Here is a 26,638-nt window from a genome sequence, read left to right as displayed (position 1 = left end):
TAAAGTGGAGTTTTTCACATCTATCATGATATATACGTAATTAGTTAATTACGTATTATATGGTACCCGACTTGGTTGGTATGCTAATTTCAGGGCTCCAACAGATAATTTTAATTTGCTATTTGGGATTTCTATACTATTTTTATAAAAGACATTTCTAGACACACGAATTTTATCATTTTATTTGGACAGATAGAGTTCTCTTTGGAAATTGTTCAAGTCTGTCATCTTTGGAGCACGAGGAATGACATTGAGGTCCAAAATGTAACGCGAGTCATTTGGAGTTGTTAAATTTCCCATCTTTTCAAAATATTCTACAGTGTATTTTAAATAAAAAATATACAGTAGAAAAGACTATCCTACTAACAAGCAACTTCACTTAATATTATCGACAGGAGGAGCTATATGTAGTTATATATGTACCTTATTTTTTGTTAATTTACCTCTATCAATTACGGAGTACTAAATATTTTAATTTAATTACTACGTACTTCGTAACATTTATGATAAAGTAACATGTCTTTTTGAAATCAAGTAAATGCGTAAAATACTCTGTAATTCGGATTAACAACTATGAAAAGTACGGAGTATCAAAAGATTTCTTGTTATTCCTTAGTTTTTCTTATGGCAAATTTGGTATGTGAAAATGAGTTTAAATTTAGGATTAAGAGATGGGATGAACATTGACAATTGATTGTTGAGAATTTGTAAAAATGTGGCCATTGCCTTGTTTGGTAAGTGTTGCGACTATATTAGGAATAAATATGAAATACGAAGTTAACCTTATTAATACTACGTATATTTTTTGTTTAGTTTCATTAAGGGTAGAAGGGTAGAGGGAAATTTTGGTTTTGAGTTCATTCCTAACCAGTTATATATACTTGCCCTCCTTGGTATTAAATCCTTGGGAATATAAGGGATATATTCTCAATCCCATTCCCACCTCTTGTTCCGATCCTCACAAATAAACATGTGATTTTGAGTAAATGGGATTAAAACTCTCATTCCACCTTCAAACTCCCACAAAACAAACAAAGAAACACCCCAAATTTGTTATTTGTTAAATGCAATGGTTGTAAAAGTAAAATATTAAAATAACTACTCTCTCCGTCCTAAAAATATGGACATGTTTTCTATTTCGGGTCTCCCAATTTTATATTCATGTTTATTTATTTGGATATTACATTTTTTTACACTTTTTAATACACTATATTCCCTTTTTTATACACTTTCCCACTTTTTCATGCACTATATTTCACTTTTCTTAATCCCGTGTTTTTAGTCAAATAGAACTATAATTTCGGGACGGAGTGAGTATGAAAAGGATTCATGGGCTCAGACGCTCAGTAGACAATGCACTGGTAGTAGTGTACTAGTGTTTAGTCTCGGAAGATGAGAATTTGGACATATATTCCCTCATTTTTTAAACTGCTCTCAAGCTTCTTGTTTTGTTGATATTAATTACTGCATTTTTGTCGGGTGTTCATTTCCTTATACTTCGTAGATCATATTCTCGTGCCAACTTATTTTTAGAGTACGAACTATTTTCTATACCGATTCCTACTGAAGTATTGATCGATATACGGAGCTAGCTAGTACTTATGAACATACCCAGAATTGTACACGGTAGGGATCAAATTTACGATATAAAGTTTAGTTAAAGGTGAAACACTTATAAATATTCGATATGTTCAACAAGGTTCAATCAAGTCCAATAAATTTGTTCTCTTAATTTATTTTCTTAGAATCAGGTGATGATTAACTACATACAAGTTTAGGAGATTTCAAATTAGGAGAACTGACGCTACAAAATTATGGATTATTAGAGACGGAATTTGAGACGAAAACTATAAGCATCTCAAACTTGAGACGGATTACTACAATTTCGTCTCTAAATTAAAATTGAGATGGGATTGTATATAGAGTTTCAAAAATTTCGTCTCAAATTTGTAATGGACTTGCCAAAATTCCGGCTCAAATTTTTTTGAGACGCTCTCTATAGAGACGCCCCATTTCGGTCTCAAATCCGTCTCCAATCATCATTTTGAGACGGATTTGGACTATTTAGAGACGAAACCCCTCGTCTCTATAAAATGATTTTTTTGTAGTGTGAATTGCCAAAAAAATAATAATTAGGAGAACTAGTGTCATTCACTCATGCTCATATTTCTTCATACAAACTAGAGCTGATCAAAATGAGTCAGGCCTGACCCAGGCCGAAAAGTACTGGGTTTTCGGCAGTACATCTCGGCCCGGTTTTCGGGCCTGACTCAGCCCGTACTTTTTAAAAAATTACGTGCTTTGGACAACGATAAAACAACAATTTTAGTTATAAATTTGGACTGGTCTGAAAACGGCCAGAAAAACCATTATTTTTGTCTTGAAATAACGGGTTTTGGGCACAAAAATTGGCCCGATGTTTGGCCCGACCCGGTCCAACATAACGGGCAGATTTTCATGCCATCAGCCTGGCCCGAAACCAGCCCGGCCCGCCTTTTTGATCAGGTTTAATACAAACCTTTCCACATGATATATACTGTATATATTATGGAAGGTTTTTCAATAGCTACAATAAAATGGTAGCCACCATAATTTTAGCAAATCTCAACCCTTTAATTTTAAGAATAAATCTAATCCGCTTATTTATTTAATCATAAAAATAAATAAAAAATAAAAAACAAAAACAAAAAACTGCGTTTCAAAAAAAAGAAAAAGAAAAGAAAAGGCACAGTTATTCAAAACCACATTATCAATCAAATACTACCATCGTTATTCATCATATTCTCTCATCCACCCAACAATCACCCCGTATTAATACAAATCATCCTACTTTGAGAACCAACGCACTATTAAGATCTTCTTAAAAAGAAAACAAACCGTTTATGGAGGTTAATTAATTTTTAATTTTTAATTTTCTTCAAAAGTCAAGTCAACAAAAATAAATGGTGTAGATTTCGTGTATCAAAAATATAAGGTCGAGATTAAAAGCTTGTAGTGGCTACCAAATTAGTGTAGCTATTGTAAAATATCCATATATTATATATATATATATACTCCGTATACTTGTTCATGTATTCCGTAAAATGTGATGTTTCAAACTTTCACCAATATAAAAATCTTTGTTTAATTTTATTTACAGTATTACAGTAAAAGTTAATTTGTGCTGTTAAAACATAATGAGAGGGCGGAGTAAAAAAATCTGACAAGCTAGACGTGGAATCACTGAGACATGCACATGGGGATGAGTGCTGCTTCTCTCTGACACTGATACTGACACTCCAGATACTCTCTCTCTTCCTCTTCACACTCCTTTGACTTCCAATCCCATCACTTGCCTCCCTTGACCCTTTTCACTCTCCTCTTTTCTGGATTACCATTAATCATTATCATAATTATATCCTTCTTTTTCCCCCCTTTTTCTCTAAACAATTAGCAAGGTTAATGACTCAATGGACTACAAAAATTTGTATATTTTATGACAATCTAATAACGACGGGTAAAAATCCCGTCGTAAAAGGGGTTTTGCGACGGGGATAACAACCCAATAAAGACGGGAACAACCGTCGCAAATGTCTTTTACGACGGATAAATGACGGGATTTTTTATTAATGACGGCCCCCTTTTATGACGGGTTCGCGACGGAAAATTCCGTCGTTAATCAACAATTATTGGCCTTTAGCGACGGGATTTCCCGTCGTATAGTACAATATCTTATAGTGATGTGTTCAAGCAATAATTTACCATTATATCCAGTAATTACAATTAAATCCAATAGCTTTACTCTTTTAAGTTTACTCAGTTACAGTCAAATTCATTTACGTCCTATAAATTCGAGTCAGGTCAACCGATTTTATAAGTTCGGATTTTATCTGTTAAAAGAAACACGTCCCAAATATATTTTATATATATATATATATATATATATATATATATATATATATATATATATATATATATGTATATATATATATATATATATATATATATATATATATATATATATATATATACCTTTCATTCCCCCTATGATTATTTTGGAATATGTCGTACGAAGTAGGAAGTAGTATTGAATTGTCATGTTTTATATAGCCTTGGTAACTGAATAAAAAAGGATGACATTATTAATGTAATTATAATGGTTTAATAAACACAAAAATAGCCAAAAATCAGAGTTTAGGGCACAGGAGGTATTTGTTAGCACGAGAATAGCAATATTCCATGCAAATAATTAAGCGTGAAATCCTTGAATGGTAAAAACTCAGGTATCTAGAACCTTTTAGAGTAGCCATGCATGGAATAAACTGTACGCGTCTACCTTTGATTGGTCATTGTTGTATGTTACCCATCAAATCCCAACGGGGCCTTACTAAACCCCGCCCCATAAATACTCACCCGCCCTATTAAATGTCATAAATACCCCTCTTTATATTTATCCCCTTCACTATTTTACCTTTTACCTTACTTTCACTCACCATCTTACCTCCAACCATACTGTACGGGGTGTCCTACCGGCACCACCTGGTACCGACAGAACTCCCCGTAGGTAAACTTAACTTGCAGGTAATCTGGTCATCTTAGGTAAATATCCTCTACCGGCATTATTTGCAAGACCCCCTACCGGCATTATCATGAAGACAACCAACCAAGGGTCACTATCAACAGGTCGCTATCTAACCACAAGGGACCTACCTGATCGTACCTTTGGATTGATCTATATAAGGAGCACCTCATTTATTGCTATGAGGTACACAAACACTTAAACACACTTCTTTCTTACTTTCTTAATCATCTCTTAATCTCTCAGTAATCTTACTTAAGCATCGGAGGGGGATCCTCGAACCACCCCCGAGGCTAGTTAATCCATTCTGTTGTGCAGTTACCAACCGGCACTCTCAACAGGAATCCAGTATCCCACAGTCAGCTCTTCTCATTTCACACCCGGAACACATACAACCCACCTTCAACCTTACAACATTTCGGCTTGGAAAATGCTTCGACCTTGTCAAATTAACGAATTTGTGATATGTTTGGTTAATCTATGATTTATGATGAATTCTCGTCCATATTATTTGTCATTTTTATCTCTCTCCGTATGGACCATGACAACAAAAATAAAAGAATCATATGAACTTTCTTACAACTTTTCCATTTATAACATCAATGAAAATTTATGCTTTTGCTTCAACTTTGCCATTTAGGGGAAATGATAGATATCTTGCAAAGATACTAATGTAACATACTTTTGCCAAAAACTTTTGTGTGCCCCCGATCTACGGTATTTTATTGTACATCCAAATATAAAAGTGGACCACACCAAAGATATAAGTGACCTTATTCGAGGACTAAAGTTACCCTACTCAAGGATAAATGTGACCCTAACCATTGAAAAATGCGACCCTAACAATAAACAATGAAGTGACCCTCATCAAAAGTGATATGCTTGTTACAAGTTATAACTATGCCAATACAACACCAACTATGAAAATATACACAAGTGTAATATAGGTAGTCGGAGCTTGACCCCACACCATGTACAATATTGTACATTGCTCTACCATTTAAGCTAATAACCTTAAAAATAAGGTAACTTATAACTACAATAAAGAAAACTTATAACATCAATAAGGGTGACTAAAAGAACAGAACAAGCGCGGATAACCTTCCTCTTTTTGACCGCCACACGATATATTATCGTAGATCGGTCTTTTTGAAAAGTTTGTGTACTTTTGCACGATTATTTTCTCAAATTTAGTTATTACGTAGTATACATTACTAATTCATGTTATGAGATGGTTAAAGAATAGTTCAAATGTTATAACCTGGTTAAAGAATAGTTCAAAGTTACCCACGTCCGTACTAATTGCATGTTGGTTCAGTGGTGATTGAAGTTAAACATGTAGGAAAGACAGCGTATTCCATCCCCCGCAATAACGTTTGGGAGGGACAGAAACCTATCTACGAATTAACCGGATGGTATAACCCATAAAAAATAAAAATAAAAATAAAAAGTTACCCACGTACGTTACAATATTTTTAAATGACCTTTCGAGAAAAAGTACTGCCAATGTGCCAAATGGCAAATGCACATACATACTGAGCAAATGGTCCACAAGATGATGGACCATATAGATTGGGCCAAGTGAATTACAAGTTGGGCCAAAAGAATTACACAACTTCGTTGGAAAATAGTACCACTCTCTCCCCTCCCTACACACGAAAGAGACTTTACAGTGACGTAGGGTCAACCCTCCCCAAAAAGCACCAAATTTTTTGAGAAAATACATCCAAGGCAAAAGGCCAAAAACTTCGATCCATTATTGTCATTTAAAAAAAAATGTAATAATTTCAAAAAAAACTCAATGCCTTTTAAGGGGGACAAACATAAGGACCATTCAAGAATGATAAAACAAGAAAAGGAAAACTCTCAAAAGTCAATATGGAGTATATAAAAAGAGATACATCATTCCCTTTGTAATCATGAGATTAGAATTTAAAAAGAAAAAAAAAAATCAAACCTTTTTGCAAATCTTAGATGGGTCCCTCCTAATCAACCTTCTATATACAATTAGTGAAGATATTATTATTCTAATTAAATCCCAAAAAGAAAGTTACAGGAAAAAAAAAAAGGAACTCCCATATTAATCATTATTTTGCTTCTAAACTAACTATTCCAAATTAATCACATTCTTATGTTGACTTAATTTTAGGTGAGGTTGATCAAGCTGAATATTTGATGCACTGCCCTGGCTACCTCATCTGCTGATCCTAGTTTACAATCTTCTTCTATCTGCATTTTCAAGGGGAAAACAAAGAAATTGTCACAACCTAACACAATAGTAGCGTAACAATTCTAGCTCACACGATATGTTACATGATAATTGATAACTACAACACTTCGCATACAATTCATTCAAGCTCAATGAACTTACTTTGTGTACACAGTATACGGAGTATAACAATTCGTTTGTTCACAAGACTAGCTAAGGCTATATTCTGTTCACCTTATTTCCACGTATTTCAGGAAAAATAAATTCAGATAAAATAAGTTCAGGAAAAATAAGGGTTGACAAAAAATAATTTATAACTAAAATAAGTTTTGATAAGTTATAATAAGTTCAGTTAAGTTCAGACAAAATAAGTGAAAAGAACGCACCGGCGGACCTTCATTATGGCTCTCCGCTCTGGCTCAATGCGGAAAATATTGTAGTGTAATTTTTGTTCCAACCCCGTTGAACTTTAAGTATAATTGTACTCCGTATATACCTTTAAATATAATTGTATATATCCATACTACATTAATTGTCAAGTGTTGGAAGCTTATTTAAATGTCAAGAAATTACTGTTACACTCATATAATACGTACATACGTGCTCAAATTTACTTTTACACGGAGTAACATACTCCGTGTTGAGTGTTGTTCAACCTATTGCATACGGAGTACAATGTAGGTATTACATTCCTAGTATATTTTTTTAGAAGGTAAGATGAAAGACTTTACTGAACTGGTATCTCGCACAGATAATTTCAGTCAGCTTTACAAGTCAGATTCATGGAGATGATGGAGGATTATAAGGGAAGTTCTTGCCTCTGAAGAATCCCCTAGTGGGTATTCCTAGTATATATCCTATCTTGTATTCCACTATGCATTGTACCCCAAACCAAATCATAGTTTTGTTTTTCCTTTTCACATAAAACCAAGCTAAACTAATAACTCCGTAGATCAAGTACACCATTCATTTGAATCTCCAGGTCTGAATATAACATGTCGAAATTTCACCAATACATAGAATAAGACACAAAATAGGACAGAAAATCTAAACTAGAATTCTAAGCCATTCGACCCGACATGCAGATAAAATGCTCAAACAAAGACTAACCATACAAATTTAAATATATCTCAACATATCTAAAATATGATAACGGCAAATAAATATTTCATCCGTTTTTTAATAGAGGCATCATACTTACTTTCAGGTTTAACACTAGCCACACTGTTCACAAAAACACTTCATCCGTCTTTTAATTACAGTATACTCAGTAATTCTTAGATTTATGCATTGGAAGACGTGAAAAAGAAAATGGTAAATCAGAAAAAGAGTAGTGCTAGTAATAAAAAAAAAAAAAAGTACCTTAAGATTAAAAGAGTAGTGAACAAGGCTATGCAAGGAAGTGATGTTGAGATGAAGAACAGTGAGCCTCAATTCTTCAAAGGCAACAATGGCTTGAATGAGTTGACCAGGTTTTCTTTGACATTGTATTTTCAAGTTGACATGATTTTGAATTACAACAACTTCAATATCAGCTAAAGCTGACTTCTTTTCTGCACTGTATTCTTCATTCCCTTTCCCATTCCCTTTCCCTTCTTCCTGGGAATGAAGAGGACTCCTTAACTGATGGAATGAGGATGATGAAGATGATGCCATGAATATATTGCTTAGATTCACATTAGAAGAGGAGGATGTGGAGGTAGTAGAGCTGATTGAAACGTCACCGTTTTCTTCAATTTGCTTCATTCTTTTTTGTGCTTGGAGAGATTGAAGCATCTGCTCCAATTCCTTAACAAAATCTATGGCTCCTCCTATAATTGATGCCTGGTCACCCTGCATTGTTATTATTTTTTTTGCATAAAAACAAAAGTCATAATCATTTCTAATAAAATTACCATATTTACAACATTACCAATTTACACACTTCACCTCAAAAAAAGAAAACAAATTCATATATGGCACTACTAGTGTGCAACTACTTGTCTTGATCAGTAAGGTGAAGCGTCTTACTAGGCCGGAACCCCCAATAAAGGAAACAAAATTCAAATGGGTAGTCCATGCTCAAATTACGAAATATTCTTGGTAATTATATTTCAGATATCTTAGGCTCTATTTTATTGGACTTATTTTGACTGGACTTATATTATCTGAACTTATTTTGTCCAAAATAAACTTATTTGTGTGTAAAAATATCTGGAAAAAAACTTATTTTTGCTAAAATTAGCATGCCTTCTATTCATCCGATTTTCACTTATTTTTTCTGAATTTATCTTATCTGAATTTATCTTATCTGAATTTATCTGAACTTAACTTAACTTAACTGAACTTATTAAAACTTATCAAAACTTATTTTAGTTATGAATTGTACGTGGCCAACAGTTATTTTTCCTGAACTTATCTTATCTGAACTTAACTGAACTTATCTGACCTTATTTTTCCTAAAATAAGTGAGCAGAACAGGGCCTAGAAGTATAATGCAATTTCATTACTAGCAATAAAACCCCAAAAAGAAAGGAAAACAGCAAAAAAGAAAAAAAAAAAAAGGGGGGTAAAATGGAACAAACCCTTTGAACATAGGAAGGAGGCATGAGAGAACGAAGGGCATTAAGATGTTGATTCATCTGTCGACGGCGGTTGCGCTCAACAGCAATGTGTGTCATTCTTTGAGTCTCAACTTCTTCTTTGTTCTTAGCCGGTCTCGTTGATCTTTTCCGCTTCCTTTTCTCTTTCGTAACACCCGTTGTTTTTAACACATGTGTTCTCTTATTAGATCTACCAATGTCACATTTCTCGTCTTCTTCTTTAACTCGTTCATTTGGATGAACTTCAGTAGTCTCAGATTTCACACCTGGGGAGTGCAATAAGTCTGTAATAACCCCATCATTATGATTATTGTTACCAACATTAATATCTTGATTAGTCGTTACACAACTCTCGACTACTAGTTGATGTTGAAGTCGAAGGAGAAACTGAAAGTTTGCAGGTTCGAATTGCTGCATTATTACTGAGTGTTGATGTTGCTGTTGTTGTTGTTGTTGTTGATGTTGATGATGTTGTTCGACTGTTTGAAGCATTTGTAAAAAGGGCATTTTATCCTCTAAACTTGGAAGATTACATTCACCACCATTATAAGTTGATGTTTCTTCAGAATAATAATTATATGGATCTTCAAATTTCAAGCTTCCTGTTGTTGTGCTGCTTATAAACTCTTCTAACCAATTACCAACTTCAAAATCTTCTGTAATCAACTGCTGCTATTATTTAAACAAACCCCAGAAAGAAAAAAGAGAGAAATAAATAAGGGTGTCATAGAATTAAGAGGGAATAAATTCATTAAAGGCAGAGAATTTCCATTTTATCAAGGAAGATATAAGAACAATTCCTTGTAATAACTATGAAGCAATAAATGCAAAGGAATTAAGAGGAGTAAATGCAACAAGTCTACATCTTTGAGATTAAAAATAGCAAAAAAAAAAAAAAATTTATGAGAAAAAAGAACATACACAGGGATTAATGGGACCTTGGAGCTTCTCCATTATAACCAAAGTTGTGAGGTTGGTGAAACTATAAAGTACAATTTTGCAATAAATAACCAATCTTTTGATGATTATTACTTCTCCTCCTCCTGTTCTCTCTCTACACTTGTTTCTCTCTCTAGAAAATTGCCTTGAAAACCAAAAAAAAGGATTCGGGAGGGATGCTTTTATCTAGAAAACCAACATTCTTACTAAAATAATGCAATTGTTATAAATGGTACCTTCCCAATATAGAAGTAAAATGAGTATTTTAATTTATAAAATTTGCATAGGAAAACACACAAAAACAGTGTAACTGTGTAAGAAAATAAAACACACAAGAAAAAGATGAGGAAGATGAAGAAGAAGAAGAAGGGGAGGAGGAAGTGGTGAAGATATATTTAGGGAGTCTGAACAGTTGGTGAGGAGTCTGAGGACTGAGAGAAGGGGATAGAGAGAGAAAGGTAGAGTTGTCTGATCTGCAAAAGTGGGTCCCACCTTTTGGTCTTAAGCATTATTGGCGTGGCAGATTTGTCCACCACCATCAGTCCATCACCATGGAAGTGGGGACAGACACTAGCCTCTTGAGTTGTGGGGACGAACTCTAGGCCTCTAGTCTCTAGGGCTTCTTTCATAACCAGTTTGTTAAACGGTCAATAACTCAATTCTAATACAGTTCATGTCCATTAATCTTGTTTGTCAAGGAAAGAACGAGGGTTTAATGGTTTATTAAACTACTCCCTCAGTCCCTCCGTATTTCAACTCTTTTTTTTTTTGTTGAAGGTAAGATGAAGTGTCCTAATGGGTCGGAACTTCGTACGAGTCAACCTATTATAACCTATACTTTGAATTATGAAAAACGTAAATACAAAAACTAGATTAGGACGAAATAATCTATGTCCTTAGGATAATATTAGCCCTCACTATATTGCTGATGGGATTCAAAGCTAATCTACCATAGGATTCAATAATCACGAATGAAATACAACAAACTCTACAATTCCCATGAACATGTCTTTTGGAAGAAAACTGACATCGTGAGAAATATGGAAAATAATAGGCAGTTACCAAAATAACCACCTATGATATTATCCTATTAAAACAAATAAATAATTAATATTTTAATTAAAGATTAACGTTAATTACATCCTTAAATGAGCCGTGCACGTGCCACGTGCTAAGTCTTGATTAATAATATATAGTCATATTACCATCTCAATACTATCACACCAAACCCAAAGCCCCTATTGACCCAATAACTCAAGTCACCACATATTCAATGTATGAAGCACATGAGTATATTTTCTTCCATGTGGGAGAATACTCCCACATATTAGCAGGCTAGATACTTTACAAATGGGAGAAATTATAAGGGGAACCCTCCCTCAATATGCCCATAATCGAGAGACATTACTTGTGTTTCATTCAACTCATATTAAAATACGGAGGAAGTAGCTCGTAAACTACAAATAAAGAACACGATAATCACACTATGTATTGGCAATCGTGCATTCGTGCTCTAGCTTGGATCTGATCGAGCTGTAAGGAAACGGGCATCTTTACTTATTTTCTGTGGATTAATAGTGTATCATTCGTCCTATATATGGACATAATATGGTGATGTTATTTTCTGTTGGTTTTGCTTTCAGTTTTGATGCTTAACGAATTTGTTAAGGGTATCCTCCCTCGCCCAGGAACTTTTATTTTTGCTATTTTCTTGCTACATTCCATTTTAGCTACCAATTGATGCGTACTCCCTACACATCATTTTCTCTATTTAGACGGATCAAATCCATTTTATTGTAGATTTTGTTTCGCCCATGTTTGTATTCGAGGATGATTGTATCATATACGGATACAAAATCATATATCCATCTATACAAAATGCCTACAACAATTAGCTGTTAGTTGTTTAATATGTGAAATGATCATTAACGATACTTTATTTCTTAGTAGTACTAGACAAATAGTTAATTATCTTCTCTTTGTTTTTTAATAAGCATAAAATAAATAAAACAAATTTATTTTTCCCTTTTAAAAAATAAAGTAATAATTTTTAATTTTTTAATATTAAATATTAAATATATAAATGATTGATTTGCGACTAGAGAAATGTCGGTAATGATATTACAAGCATAAATTTTAGTGCTTCAAAGTACTAACATAAATTTTAGTACTACAAGTAACGAGTAGTAAATAGGTTAAAAGAAATAATGTAGGATGTTAAGATTAGTAAGTGTTGCAAATTTGGGCAATATTAGAACAAAATAGCAATTTACATTCACTTTCACAAACCTCTAATTGCAAAAAGCTCATACGTTGAGCTTTTTGAGAATTAGCTTTTTTTCATCCCAAAACTTTCTTTCAAACCTCTCCTAACCAAACACTCCTAATTAGCTTTTTAGAAAATCAAACCTTCAATTCACCTCAAAAAGCTTATTTTTCCCTTAAAACTCTCCTAACCAAACACCCCTATGTATGAACATTTTAATTGTTAAAATTACCATCATTCATCTCATCTACATATAACATCTAAGGTATTGGATACCAACCCTTCAAGACTTAACCAACAAATCTAGTTGGCATCCACAATACTCCGTACGAGATCATAGTACATGTACGAGTCATTATTTAAAATAAATATGAGTTGATAACTTCATACATATTTGAATGCCAAAATAAAGGACGTTGGCTACAATGTAGTCCAAATAATACGGAGTTACCAATCAATAATAGTATAATACTGAGACCTGAGGCAGTTAAAAGGGGAGCAATCAAACAGACTACTCCTAGATGCAATCAAAATTAACCCACACCAAACAACAAAATTGACTTTGTAACCTTTATGATTAAAGCATAACATAAACCAAAAACAACACACGAGGGAACACTTCAAATCAAGAAAGTAACATTGTAGAGAAATTAGAAATAAACACTTCCTAGATTTTGCTTTTGCAAGTGAAATGTGATTTTCAATATAAACAACCAAAATACGGATACAAAGAGTAGTAATTCCTACTAATCTATAAACATAACACAAAATTGCAAACCACTTGGTACGGAGTACTTGGTACAAGTATATTTTTTCAATAACAACAAAAAATATTTTCCTAAAAAATTTACAGTGATACAATCAATCTGAAGTTCTGAACCCTTTTTCATAGAAATTTGGAATGGGTACACTAATAATTAATCTTGGTTTTGTTGGTATTCTTGTTCTTGGTAGTGGGGGGAAAATAAAGGTAAGAACTGGGTTTAGATATAAAATTCAAATAATGATGTCGGAAGGAGGAAAAAAACAAGCTGATGGGACCTTCAAAACTTGGATTAATGGCTGCCACGATTATGAATAAAAACTCAATCTATCCTGATTCAGGATTCAGGATTCAGGATTCAGGATATGAAGATGAAGAAGAAACCCACTACCAATCTAAAAAACTGAATTGGCATCTTACTGTACACTTTCGTGTAGATCCCGGTACTAGGTACTATCAAATCACGTGTACTTTTTCTCTTAATCATTACCCCCTCTGTTTTATAATGTTCTTCCTGTTTAGAATCTTACAACTACGGAGTATTTAAAATGTGAGAGGACCCACTAACTGAATACGGAGTAATTTATTCCCAGATATATAAGAAAAAAATATAGTCAAATGAGTTCTTGAATTCGTTAGCAAAATTTTATATCTTTAAATACGAAGTTAAAAATACAAATGGTCAAATATGTGCATTGATAAATGTGCACTGTCAGACACATGAAGAACAAAAAGAAACCGAAGGAACGACATTTCCACCCAATACTTTTGCTATACTTTGTACTCGGTATTTGATTAAATATCGTGTATATAAAGAAATCAAATTTCTTTATATTGGAAGTGAAATGGGAGGAAAGATGGCCGAAAAAAGATACTTATGTACAGAGATGACAATATTAAATGGATATACATTAACCCTATCCACCCGCAATTAAATAGATGGACACCCGAACTAAACGGATGAGATGCGGGTGATGGATGCAGCGGGTGACGGATCGGATACGAATAACCCTCGCTCCATCCGTTTATCATCCATCAATCTGTGTAATATATTTTTTACCCAAATTTTAATAAAAATATTATATACTCAAGAAAATATTTTTAATTCTTGTTGTAAATTATTTTTTTAAAGCATTTGTTGTTATTTTTTTAATACAAATGATTATTATATTGGAGTTGATGTAATTAAATAAAAAAATGTTTATTATATTGGAGCATATGTGGATAACGGATGGGTGGATGAGGGTGACCGATGGATGCGGGTAATGGATTAAGCAGGTGATAGATGGATGAGGTGACAGATGGATTCAGGGGAAGCTCCACCAGATCCGAATCCGAATCATTGTCATCCTACTTATGACTTCTTTAGAAAACGGAAATGTTTTTCATCAAACAAAGAAAAGCGAGGAAATCCTTTTATTAGAACATATTTTCCCATCAAACAAACAAATCTTAATGTACAAAAGGTACTCCATAAAATTATTATTAAGGCATCAAACATTTAGAAAATACGAGTACATCTTCTAAAAAACTCTTTTTCCGTAAAGTAATAATTGAAATTTGTCAAATTTTGACCTTTTAATTGTATAGAAATAGAAATATGAAACAAACAAGTCATGTCTTAATGATGGTAAAATGATAACACATATTGACCTTTTTTAAATGTCAACTAAAACACTTTGACTTTTCATCATAGCATTTACTTCATAGTACTTCGTATTTTTCGAACAATTTGCAAAACTCAAGATTTGATTTCTGGAATTAAAATCAAATAGTGTTTGGCACTATTGCAATGACAAACCCAACACTTTCAAAGCTGAACTATTTTATAACCAAAGTATCTTGACAAGTCCATATACTATATGAAAACTATTGTTCATGATATCGAAAAAATCCCATACGTTATGTCTTTAGACTTTAAATATTGACAAACGCAACCTCATGCAGTCATGCACCCGTTTGGAATTGCAAAACTTCACTCGTATCCATTTACTCAATCCGAATTACCCAACTCGAGTCCAAAACCATACGAGCAAAAACGTTATCTGGTTGATCTTGACACGGATCGATATTGACCTCAAAAGACGTATACTCGTATGACATAATATTCATTGATTTATCAATAATAAACTGATTGACAACATGTCCAAATATGAGCTTACTAAAAAAATTACTCGAAACGATTAAAACCTAAACGCGTGGACACAATCAATTACAGAAAAAATAATTAAACCAAAGACAACATGAGTAATGACGCTAATCGGATCGGTTGATGTATCTAATTCAAAAATGATTAATTATCAGTATAATAAGTAAACCTAGTAAAGACAACCCTTCTCTTTAAAGGACATAATTTCATTAATAATATGTTGTTTATTAGAATTGCTCCAAAAAAAACAACGGTTACTATCAGCCCCCACCAGCATATGCTGCTGCATGTTGCAGGAATGCACATACTTAGGCAGTAGTAATGTCCTTATAAGGCAGGTCTTAAATTTCTTCCACTCATCCCTTTCTTCTTGATAACTACTATCCTAAACACCTCTTACTTCTCACAACCAGTTAAACAATCCTATCATCCCACACCCCACAACTCGTCTCTTTCACATTGGTAGTCCAAGGCGGCGAGTTATTGTCTGTGTGTGTTTTCCGGCAGATGGCAGAGGGGTAATTTTTTGGTAGCATTACTAAGAAAATGACTTCGAAAACAAAGGTTAAAGGAAAAAACAGATGCACAACCTAGGCACTGAACAAAGTTTAAAAAAAATATCTTGGAAACTACATAAAAATCTCATTTGTTCCCTCCTCTGGGAAATCAGCTAAGCAAAACTACGATAATGTACAAAATGGTGCGAGTGTTTGAGCCTGACGATATTCAGTTCGTATGACATACAGTAAATAAAGGCAAATTCCGGTAAAAGACAGTCTAATTTGTCAAACCAAGTACTTTGTATATTTTTAACAAAAAACAAATATGATGAACCTAAAGAAACGGTTATTTGGTGTTACCAGAAAGACTTGGGCGTAAATAAATTTGAAATATAATCAAAATAGTGGCATAAATTTTCTAAAAATGCATAAAGAAGTTATAATTCCTTCAGTAGTTCCATAATTTAGGTCAGCCCAAAAGGGGTTACTCTTAAATTTACAGACTAGGTAGGTGGGAAGGGAACTGGGATGTTGATCAAAGGTCAAGGAGCATGTCCTAACCTAATCTTTGTCAAGTCAGATAAGGGGGCCAAGGGCTGATTAGAAGGACTACACTACTATTAGCTGCCCTACTAAAGCAGGCAAGTATTTCTTTTAGAGTTAATCTGTGAGAGTTTGAACTTTGGACCCACATTGAGATGGGAAACACATTGTTATGTACGAGATGCTTTTTTCCCCTTCCCCAATTCATTTGTTCCATTGACAATGACACTAAAATGTCCATCTACCACAAAGATAACTAACAACAACACACCTAAAGCAAAATCATTTGAAGCAAGTCAAATATATCTTCAAGAGAGGGAGGGTAACATATCTTATCCTCTATCCGAGAAGGTGTGATTTCTGGTGTCTCCGTTACGTTCTTATCCTCTTTCTTCTGGTTGTGATTCGGCATGGCCTAACGCATTCTCTGTACAATGAGCAACGATAAGGATGAGCAAATGTACGAACAAATAGAAATAGCCCTTCAATAACCACAGTCCACAGGCTTATCGAAATATGGAGAATTTACATCACAATTTACTAAAATAAGGACAGGAATAGCTCATGTTATCAAAGGTAATAGGCTAATACAGCTACAATGCTAACATATTAGTGACATAGAAAGTCTTTTTTTCCACCAGAACAAGTAAGATTTTCAATAAAAAGTTACTCAATTTAGAGCATAACTCAAATTGAGGTAATCCAATTCCTAAAACTGATTAACCTTCACAGAATAAAATGTTTTCCGTGGGAAATTGTCAAGGATCATTTTTAATGAGGAAGCTCAAGCAGATTGATGGTATCCTGCATTTTATTTTATCACATGGAGCAACGCCAGCAGATTTGCCACCATTAAACTACCATCCAAAAACTCAAAAAAAAAAAGACATCATTTTTAACTGTGACTGGTAACTGAATAAGAGGTACCTGATGAAGAGCAGATTTAAATCCTCTATGAACGTCAGATTCGCTGCTGTAGGTCCCAAAGATCAACAGGTATGATGCAAGTGAAATGAGCATACTCGGTTGACTCTTCGTATACCAGCTGCCTGCATCTTCAATTCATTATGGAGAGAATTCCAGACTGAATGGAAAGATTGTGGGGGCAATATGGCCAAAGTAGATTGAAGACGATACAGGAGACATCAGCAAAGAAAGAAGTTTCTCATTCATTTGTTAAACTTCCATAACGAGGTGTCCTCCCAGGAAAAGGGGAGGAAATATATGTCTAGCAATAGCATGTACAATAGCCAAAAGACTTGGCAGATTTTTCTGCTAACTAGAAAAAGGCTACATGTTGCTAAACAACTAATTAAGAAACAAAATCAAAACTAATCAATCGACGGGGTAGTTAAGAAAAATTTAGCAATCATCAACGATCAGTTTAACGTTCTATTTGTATAGTAACGTGGCTGATGTTGTACTCCTTCCTTATGTATTCTACCACCTTGTCGAGTACCAAATCTGCATCTGCTTCTGGCGTTACTTTCACATGACAAGCCAGCAAAATCTTTCCCACAGTAATAGCCCATATGTGAAGCTCGTGAACAGCCACTACTTCTTCCATCTTCAAAAGTCCCGTTTGCAGCTTTGTTGCATCGATCTCTCTAGGAGTACTTTCCATCAATACTTCTAGTATATCTCTCAACATCTTGATAGTCGTCCATAAAACAACCACCGAAAACACAAGAGTGCATATCAGATCAACTATCTTCCATTCGGGTTTGTACCAAATGATTCCTCCTCCAATCATAACACCAACACTCTGGATAGAGTCCCCAAGAACATGCAGATAAGCACCTTGAACATTTATGTTCCTCTTCTTCTTTTTCTTCTTCTCATTCTCTCCCTTGTGATTGTGTTCTTTATGGCCATTTGAATTCTCCAGAAGTGGCTCCGCATGATTGTCTTCATGAGAATGTTGATGCTCCTCTTCTTTATGTTGATGACGAGGACTTGCAGTCACTATCACTCCGTGGCTATGGGTGTGACTATGACCACGCTCCAGATGCTCGTTCCCATGCCCGTGCCCGTGATCATGTCCATGTCCATGCCCATGTCCATGGCCGTGTCCATGATCATGACCCAATACAAGAGCCATTATAATGTTCACCACCAGACCAAAGGCAGAAACCACAAACATCAGGAAGCCGTTAACCTCACCTGTCTCATGTATGATCCTGACAACAGCTTCATAAACCAAAATACCAGCAAGAAGCCATATAAGCTGAATGGAGACCAGGGCACCCAATATTTCTACTCTCAGAAACCCATAAGATTGGCGGGGAGTAGCTTCCCAGCCTGCAGCCCACAAAGAAAACAAAGAAATAGCAAAAGCTGCAACATCGGAGAGCAAATGAGCAGCGTCAGTTAGAATGGAAAGACTGTTGGCTTTGATCCCACCAATAACTTCTACAGTCATAAATATAACACAGAGGACAACAGCAATAAGAAGCTTTCGCATGGAAGATGATCTCTCTGCAGCATCTGCGGAGCTTGTTCCAGCATTTTCAAACTCACAATGTACTTCCCCGCAAAACTTATTCCCTCCTCCAAAACGTCCCTTCTCAGGACTAGATTCTCTTTGGATTTCAACAATGTGGCCATCACTATGATTATTTGCTTCCATTCTAGACAAAATGAAATATCAGAGATCAGTGAGAACCAAAGACAGCTGCAGTGACATATAAGAAAAACCAACAGCAATTTAGTAGTTACACAGTCTACTGTAGTAAACATTATCTAAGTACACAGCAATATCCTATAAATGTATTATCTGAATCAAAAATTGATACTGTATTAAATAACCATGGATAACAGTCATGAGTAATCCAAGTAGCATTTCATGAAGAACATGAACAGAGCCAGAAATTTCAACCCTGTTGTCTCAGACCATCCAAAAAAAGATAGAAGTATTCAAGCATTTAAAATCAAAAAAAAGCAAATCACATACATTAATATACCATGTGCCTATAGGAATTATTAAATGAATCCAATAACGGTCAGTGGATGGTGAACATGAAGAATTGGCATTCTAATGAAGGTGGTGCAGATTAATTTTTCAGGGGTACGCTATGTGCCGCAAGAAACCGGTGAAAGAGAGAATGCTAACATTACAGTAGCAGGAAAGTAATACTGGAAAAGAAATTCCTCAATCTCTAGCTAGGGCAATGATACGTCAGAAAACATGCTGCTTTAATTCAATCTAGAACCTTACGCAACTTTTGAGAAGAACAGACTAATTGTTGTCAGCTGCTCGCAAAAATGTCATTGAAAGAAATTTCCAGATGTCTAAAACCCAGATAAAGTCACTATTAAAAAGAACAGGGATTCAATTTCAAATCAACAATAGTGACAGGAACTACATAGAAATATACACCGTGAAAGAAACTCATCAAACAAGAACTGAACTCTTTTCCTCAAAGCTGTCCTGAAACTGTTTTATCAGCTCTTGGTTGGACAAAGAAGTGGAAATTTTCTCCAAATGAAATGAGATTAGACCTGTTTCAAGGTTATGTGAGATGTTTTCCCTTGAAACATCAATCAAAGTTCACAAGTTTACATAAATTTTAAGCCACATAAATTTACATTGGCGTAATTCTTTCAATCAATATCCTAAGTTACACAATAATTAATAACCAAAAAGCAATCGAGAAAATAGAATGGAAGTACTTCACACAGTCAAAAATCCAACACGCAATTCATATCTACAATGATCAATATCAAATCCTCCTACAAGATTCTGGTAGAACTGTTTAATGTGCTGACATGCGGAATGCTATTTCCAATACCATGATTCAGTATTATCAGCTCAAGTTTTAATCTAAAGCTCTGGTATTCTTTTAAGATTATTATATATATCATCTTGAAATGACAAAGTGGTCAAATAATCTACATATGCATTCTGAACCTTTACTCGCGAGTATCCCGGGTAAACGGAACAATCCAGACCTGTTTATCACCACAATTCACACAAGACATAACACAATTGATTGAGCTAGCATAAATTTACACTGACCATGAAAACTGAGATGTGATCAGTCATACCAAGCAAGAAAATACCATGCAGTACGACACAGTCTTGTCGGTTTTGCAAAAATAATCGTAGCTATGTCATGTGTGTTCTAACTTCTAAGAGCAACTCCAATGGTTGCATTTAGGGACTTGCTTGCAGTTTCAAAAACTTTCAAGCAAGTGGCTTAATCATTGGAGCAATTTGTTAAATTAGCTAGACAAAGCAAATTAGCTCTGCCAAGCTAATTAGCTTGGAAAAAAACAACAATTTGTCTTCCTAATTATTTGGAATGTAATTATGTAAACATAAGAATATAATAAAAAAATTAAAGAAAGGAGTTGAAAAAAATCAAGCTACTTGCTAACCATTGGAGCATATTGTAGCTAGAAAATGTTATTGCTTGACAAAATGATGTGGCATACCAAGCTACAATGGTATTTAGCTAACCATTAAAGATGCTCCAAGTCTTCTAACCTAAGAGTGCATTTTTCATGCAAAACTAGAATGCTTGACATGTGTTTACTTTCGCCCTTTTTGCTTTTTTCCTTGAAGATTTTGTTATTAGACATTTATCAAACAGAGAAGCTATCACATTCTCACGTGAGGGTTCAGAAAACATTTTTCTACAATGTTGAACAAACATAAATCCGATGATTGAAGCCACATTTTAGACAAAAACCAAAGAAGAAACAATACTCCCAGAGAGTAGAGAAACAGAACTGCATCCAAGCCAGTTTCAAAAGAGCATGAAACATGGTTAAGAATTACAATGGGCATCATTGAATAGTGTCATGTTCTTTCTCGTTAAAATTGAAAGTATCAATGAAAGGAGGACGCTCATGGTACAGAGACGGGGGGAAATTGAATATCAACAATGCTGTTTTGAAATTTTGCTCTCCAAGACGAACTAACATACAAAACAGCGAGAGGCCGAGAGCTCCACAAACTGCCCTAAGAATCTACACATATAGCATGCAAATTCTTTAATCCAATGGCCAAAAAAAAACATGTACTACTTCCACTGACAATAACCCTATTGTAAAAAAAATCACATTCCCAATTTTAACACATTCCTGTAGCCAAGGCTTAATGTAAAATTGCAATAGTCAATCCATAAAATTCTGACAAAGGGGTCAATACACAAAATTTTGGACCGCTGCAATAGGGCCAAAGTAAATCCACAACATAATGATATATTGTTCTTCAAAATTACATTCAAATTAATACAGGTTGATATATTTCTACCACAAATTATACAAGTACTACCAACAAACTATCAATGATAATAATCTAATAGTTATGTCAATTTGTTTCCATACAATAAATAAAATAAAATTATTTAGTTGCTTTGTTAAAGTACGGATTACAACAAGATCAAGATATATCTATCAATATATACAATCTTAAAGTCCCTCAAAAAAACACATTCTTAAAGCTAGACAAAATTATACAGGTATACAACTTCAATCAATTCACAAAACTAAATGATCAAAGGTTGAACTAGTGGGCATAGTAGATGTCAGCAATACCTTGGTATCTGAATCGGGTGGCTTGCTAGTTGTTACTTAGTTGTCTTCAAGAGTCCACTAAGTAACCAAGCAATGACCAAAGAATCCACGAGGATGAATGCTGAAAAGAACAAGCCACACCCAAAAAATATCAGAATGAAAATCATAGAATAAATAGGAAAAGAAAAAGGATAATGGTCATACAGTGAGAAAGAAAAGGAAGACGTGAAGACAATTCAATGTTAAAAACCAAATAGACTTATTACAAATGAGGAAGAAATTAGACGATATAGTATATTGATACGAATTGTGGCTTATGCTCAACACTGGCCGGTGAACGGTTATAAGAGACCAAGGAGGCGGGAAAGATAGATGTTCTCGCTATGAGGGATATGTAAAGCAACTTTAATGGCATAGATTAGATACCCTTATCTTAAAACAGAAAAGGGGTTCCCAATTGATAATTTTAGGCAATTTGAAGATTCCCATATTCCACTTAAAGCAAGTAGCCATTAGAATCCCATATTCCAACTAAAGATCAAAATAATTTATTCCTCAACAATAATCCTCCCCAATTTCACATTCATAGCAACCCCAAAACACAACCATATACAATATGCATTAGAGAAAATCACACAAATTCTTTAGCACAAACCCTAAAAACGCAATCAAAACAGAGCAAACAAATAATAAATAGAAAATTATACAAATATGTAAACAATGGCGAAGTTTACCCACAAACCTAAAATTAAAAACAGCAAACACCCAGAAAAACGAATCTGAAAGAATCAGCAGACGAATAAAATGAGCTAATGACAAAATCTGAGAACATAATAAAGGCAGGAATGACAGGATAAGGACTCGATAAACAAATAATAAAACATGCCAAACACTAAGTACTGGAATGATTCCAATTACAGCGATTTTATAATTATATTCAACGATTAATAATAATAAAAACTGAATGAGCAAACGAATTAAGCAAGGAGAAAACTTACAGGGAAGAGAGACGAATTCCCGAAAAATCTGGGGATATTTTATGAAATGAAATTGCGGATGAATTTTTTTAATTTATAGAAATTGAAGGTTGACGGTGAAATGTCGAAAGAAGGAGGGGAGAGAGAAAACCCTGGATTTTGTTTTTGGGGTTAAATTTTAAATATCTGATAATTGGAAATTGAGCAACAAACAATTTTGAAGTTTGAACGCCTTGGGGAATGTGAACAGACTGAGTCACCGAACCACTGACCTTGTCATTGTCATTTTAATGCCCATTTAACTGTTTCATTTATTTGGCCATTTGCAGACCTTTATTTGGAACTTTTCTATTTGATCTCGCTAATGGGCCTGATCCACTAAACATTAATCCACGCATTATTTCGGTATGAATCTCTAAACTAATTGTATACTCAAGAAACTATAATGTATGATGGTTATTTTTTTATTTTTTTATTTTTTTTTATTTTTTTTGTTGCAAATGAGCCACAAGGGCAATAATAAATTACAAATGGGGGAGGGGATTCGAACCTGAGACCTATCGTACACAGGCCCTCAGTCTTAACCACTAGGCTAAGACATCATTGGTTATGATGGATATTGGTGTGCACGACTGAATTGTTACGTGAAAAGTTCGTAGGTTAGATAAATTTTTTTGTTATTTTGAGAAGTTAGTAGGTTAGATAATATTTTTTGTTATTTTGAGAAGTTACTCCGTAGTAGGATAGGTCAGCGGCAGTACCAGAAAATTTGTGTTGAGGGTTCGAAATTAAAACATAAGTCGTATTTTTTGTGTATAGTGTACATTAGTAGATTTTTTGGGTGCAAATAACAGGTTTTATACGTACTGTAGTACATAAGATAAATAATTAAAGAAGTTTTTTTTTTTAAGAAAATGAATAAAAACAAAATCCAATTATTTGCAGGGCATTAGATAAGTTTCAGAATTTGAAAGACGTTTAGTACTAAAAAGTTATTTATTAAAAGTTCAAAACTATAGCTGTAATCCCCCGTAATTTTATAAATCTTATTAATACATTTTAACGTATAGTTAATTATATTTAAATAGAATTTACGAATTTTAGAAATAAAAATGTAATTAACGAATATTTATTTTTATACGTTTTAAATATTTCAACGATTTATGAAATTAAAATAATTTTAGAATTTCATGTTGAAAATAAATCGAATTACGAAACCGATTGAATTTAGAGAACGTTCCTAATCGATTTTGGAATGAAATCCTAAAACTAAGTTCCTAATTCTAGCCCACTTTGGTAAAGCCCATTATGATAAACCTAAACCCCCATAATCTCATCTCACGTGAAACCAAAGAAACAACAAAAGAAAAATCTCTCTCCTTCATCCTTCACCCTTCACGTGAACCCTCAAACCCTCAAACCTTGCAGCCGCCAGCCACCAGCCACCGCACACCGCCTGCACCACCCTCGCCGTCGGCGTCTCCTCCTTCGTCCGGTAAACCTCCCTCCTCTCTTATCTCTTTCGTTCTCCTCCGTTCTCCTTCTCTTCTCACGTTTTCCTTTTCGTGATTGGTTTTCCTTTCGTTCCTCTCCTCCTTAATGCTCGTGGTTTTGTGCAGCAACCACCACCCACCTGCGAAAATGACCGCGACGGCCACCGTCCTGTGTCGTCGCCGACCAACCAGCACCAACTTCGCAATCCTTCCACACGCAAACAGTCCTCCCTTTGGCTTGCTCCTTGCTCACGGCACCACCACCAACGACCCGAGCAACCCTCGCTGCCACCATCGACAGCCGCCACCGCCGCTGCCGCGCCATCTCCGACCGCCGTCCAACCACTCTTCATTCTTTCTTTTGGTTAATTCTTAACCCTTAAATTAATTAATGTTTTAATTACGTTTTAATGATTTAATTATGTTTCTTGAATTTAAATTATAAGTTTTATGATTTGATTATGAATTTCAAGAATTATATGTTTGCATAATTAGATTATTAATTTCAGATTATATAAATGCATTGAACTATTAATTTTTAATTATTTAAAGAATGAATTTTAAGGTTTTTAATGATTTAAATCATGGTAGGATGTTTAGGAATTATTAAATTTATTGTTTTTATGATTTCAAACATGTTAATTATGTTTTGGAGTAGTTTGAAAGTAGTTATATTGCTGGAAATTTAAAGTATGATGCTTTGAAGAGTTTTCAACGAATTTCAATAATTAATATAATAATTATGATGCTAGGAAATCAAATATGCAAGTTTCGATATTGGAAAATGTTCTAATTATGTTTAGGAAGGGTTTGAAGCTCCCTAATGTTGCTGAAAATTCAATATGAATTGATATGAGTCTATATTGGTTGTTATTAGGTGGAGAATTCTCCGTAGGCGACTTTTGAATTATTAAAGTGGTCTTGCAGTTTGTTTACACAAGGTACGTACATACCTGTGTGCTTGGAATGCGTGCTATTTGTTGAAACCATGTTGAAATTGTTGATAAACTTGGTTATGTTGATATTATTGTTGAACTTGGTGATGTTGCTATTATTGACGAACTTGGTTATGTTGAAATTGCATGTTTAATACTGTTGGACGGACATATTGAACTTATATTGCATTATGAGAATTGTAACATGTTAGTATAGATGATTGATACAAACATGTTGGTTGGGAACACTAGATTATTCTATATGTTGGTTTGGATCGATTGATTATTGTTCCCTTTTTAGCTTTTCACTACTTTATGAGGGCGGTGGACCTTGTTTAGTAAATTGAAACTTTATACCCATATACAGGGTTAATCATGGTTAAAGGAAAGGTTGGGTAAATTGGAATGAGTCTTGATTGATGCCTTTATGATCACTTACTTAATTCCAAGATAAAAACAGTTGTGAACGAATGTGGATTGTATGCCTTATGTGATTGTTGAGTCATAACAGAGTCTCAATTTGTAAATCATGTAAAGTGAAACTGAGTAGCAATAGCTTTAGACTGTGCACGTCTAAAGTGACGGACAAACAGGAGTTGGGGTTCATGGTGGTAGCCCATGGCCTTTTCTGGGACCGGATTGATCACCGTGTCCTATTTTTATTTAAACGTTCCTCGATATCGCAGGTCACTGAGGTTACGGAGTCGCGCCCGTACCTCGTCTTCCTTAGTGAAGACTTCTGGATGGTCAACTCGGTCCATTGTCTATTTCAACTAAAATAATACTATGGTTATTAAGCCTAGCTTAGTCTAGTCAAGTATAATCGTCAAATTATTATGTTTTGTCTGTCCTTACTTATATTTATTAGTATCATGTTAGGGTTGTTGGTTTGATAGTATCATGCTAGGATTGTTGTTGTTTTAGTATGTAGTACTCAGCTTTGCTGATTACGTGCTTTGTTTGTGTGTGTTGATCATGGCTATGCCTTATTGATCCTGTGATGACCCATCTTTGGTGAGCAGTCTCTAAGGATCAATAAGCGTTGCCCATCTACAGGTTTGAAGATGATGCATCATTGGGATCGGGATTAGAGAGCTTGTAGTTCTATTCGTTTAATTAAGTGATTTAATTTGTTAACTTGGATTTGAAATTTGTCGTACTATTCGTGTTTCCTTAATTCAGTTAATTGGTTTGGACCTAA

General features: G+C 34.4%; 2 protein-coding genes and 1 long non-coding RNA gene across 6 annotated transcripts; 1 reads left to right on the top strand and 2 right to left on the bottom strand.

The window, feature by feature from the left end:
• Positions 1-6,416: 6,416 nt before the first annotated feature.
• On the bottom strand, positions 6,417-12,195 carry LOC110785715 (transcription factor bHLH57). 2 transcript variants are annotated; one of them, XM_021990216.2, is made up of 4 exons: positions 10,271-12,195; positions 9,332-10,021; positions 8,130-8,600; positions 6,417-6,787 (listed from the first exon to the last, which is right to left on the bottom strand). In XM_021990216.2, exons 1-4 carry the CDS (start codon positions 10,301-10,303, stop codon positions 6,704-6,706), a joined length of 1,278 nt encoding a protein of 425 aa, XP_021845908.2. In that variant the 5' UTR covers positions 10,304-12,195; the 3' UTR covers positions 6,417-6,703. The 2 variants fall into 2 exon arrangements, with proteins under 2 accessions (XP_021845908.2, XP_021845917.2); XM_021990225.2 differs by having other exon boundaries at positions 9,332-10,018.
• A 5,459-nt stretch (positions 12,196-17,654) lies between these two features.
• Positions 17,655-23,288, bottom strand: LOC110785695 (metal tolerance protein 1). 3 transcript variants are annotated; one of them, XM_021990182.2, is made up of 3 exons: positions 23,031-23,288; positions 22,054-22,153; positions 17,655-19,139 (listed from the first exon to the last, which is right to left on the bottom strand). In XM_021990182.2, the coding sequence occupies exon 3, from the start codon at positions 19,136-19,138 to the stop codon at positions 17,894-17,896; it is 1,245 nt and encodes a 414-aa protein (XP_021845874.1). In that variant the 5' UTR covers position 19,139; positions 22,054-22,153; positions 23,031-23,288; the 3' UTR covers positions 17,655-17,893. The 3 variants fall into 3 exon arrangements, with proteins under 3 accessions (XP_021845874.1, XP_021845881.1, XP_021845886.1); XM_021990189.2 differs by lacking the exon at positions 23,031-23,288 and adding an exon at positions 22,775-22,832; XM_021990194.2 differs by lacking the exon at positions 23,031-23,288 and adding an exon at positions 22,237-22,394.
• A 1,056-nt stretch (positions 23,289-24,344) lies between these two features.
• LOC110788574 (uncharacterized) lies at positions 24,345-26,638 on the top strand. Its single transcript, XR_008927320.1, has 4 exons — positions 24,345-24,504; positions 24,629-24,866; positions 25,380-25,443; positions 26,460-26,638. It is a non-coding gene; the product is annotated as an uncharacterized lncRNA (long non-coding RNA).

The sequence above is a fragment of the Spinacia oleracea genome, chromosome 2, assembly GCF_020520425.1.
Source record: "Spinacia oleracea cultivar Varoflay chromosome 2, BTI_SOV_V1, whole genome shotgun sequence".
Taxonomy (NCBI): Eukaryota; Viridiplantae; Streptophyta; class Magnoliopsida; order Caryophyllales; family Amaranthaceae; genus Spinacia; species Spinacia oleracea.
This window is presented reverse-complemented; position numbering and strand designations above follow the sequence as displayed.

What these genes read in the sequence shown, in the direction of transcription:
- LOC110785715 (XM_021990216.2), bottom strand. Translation starts at nt 10,303, where the DNA reads ATGGAGAAGCTCCAAGGTCCCATTAATCCCTGT. An exon ending in AAGGTCCCATTAATCCCTGT is followed by an intron (nt 10,022 to 10,270) that starts GTATGTTCTTTT and finishes TTTAAATAATAG; the next exon opens with CAGCAGTTGATTACAGAAGA. An exon ending in CTCCTTCCTATGTTCAAAGG is followed by an intron (nt 8,601 to 9,331) that starts GTTTGTTCCATT and finishes ATAACAATGCAG; the next exon opens with GGTGACCAGGCATCAATTAT.
- LOC110785695 (XM_021990182.2), bottom strand. Translation starts at nt 19,138, where the DNA reads ATGGAAGCAAATAATCATAGTGATGGCCACATTGTTGAAATCCAAAGA.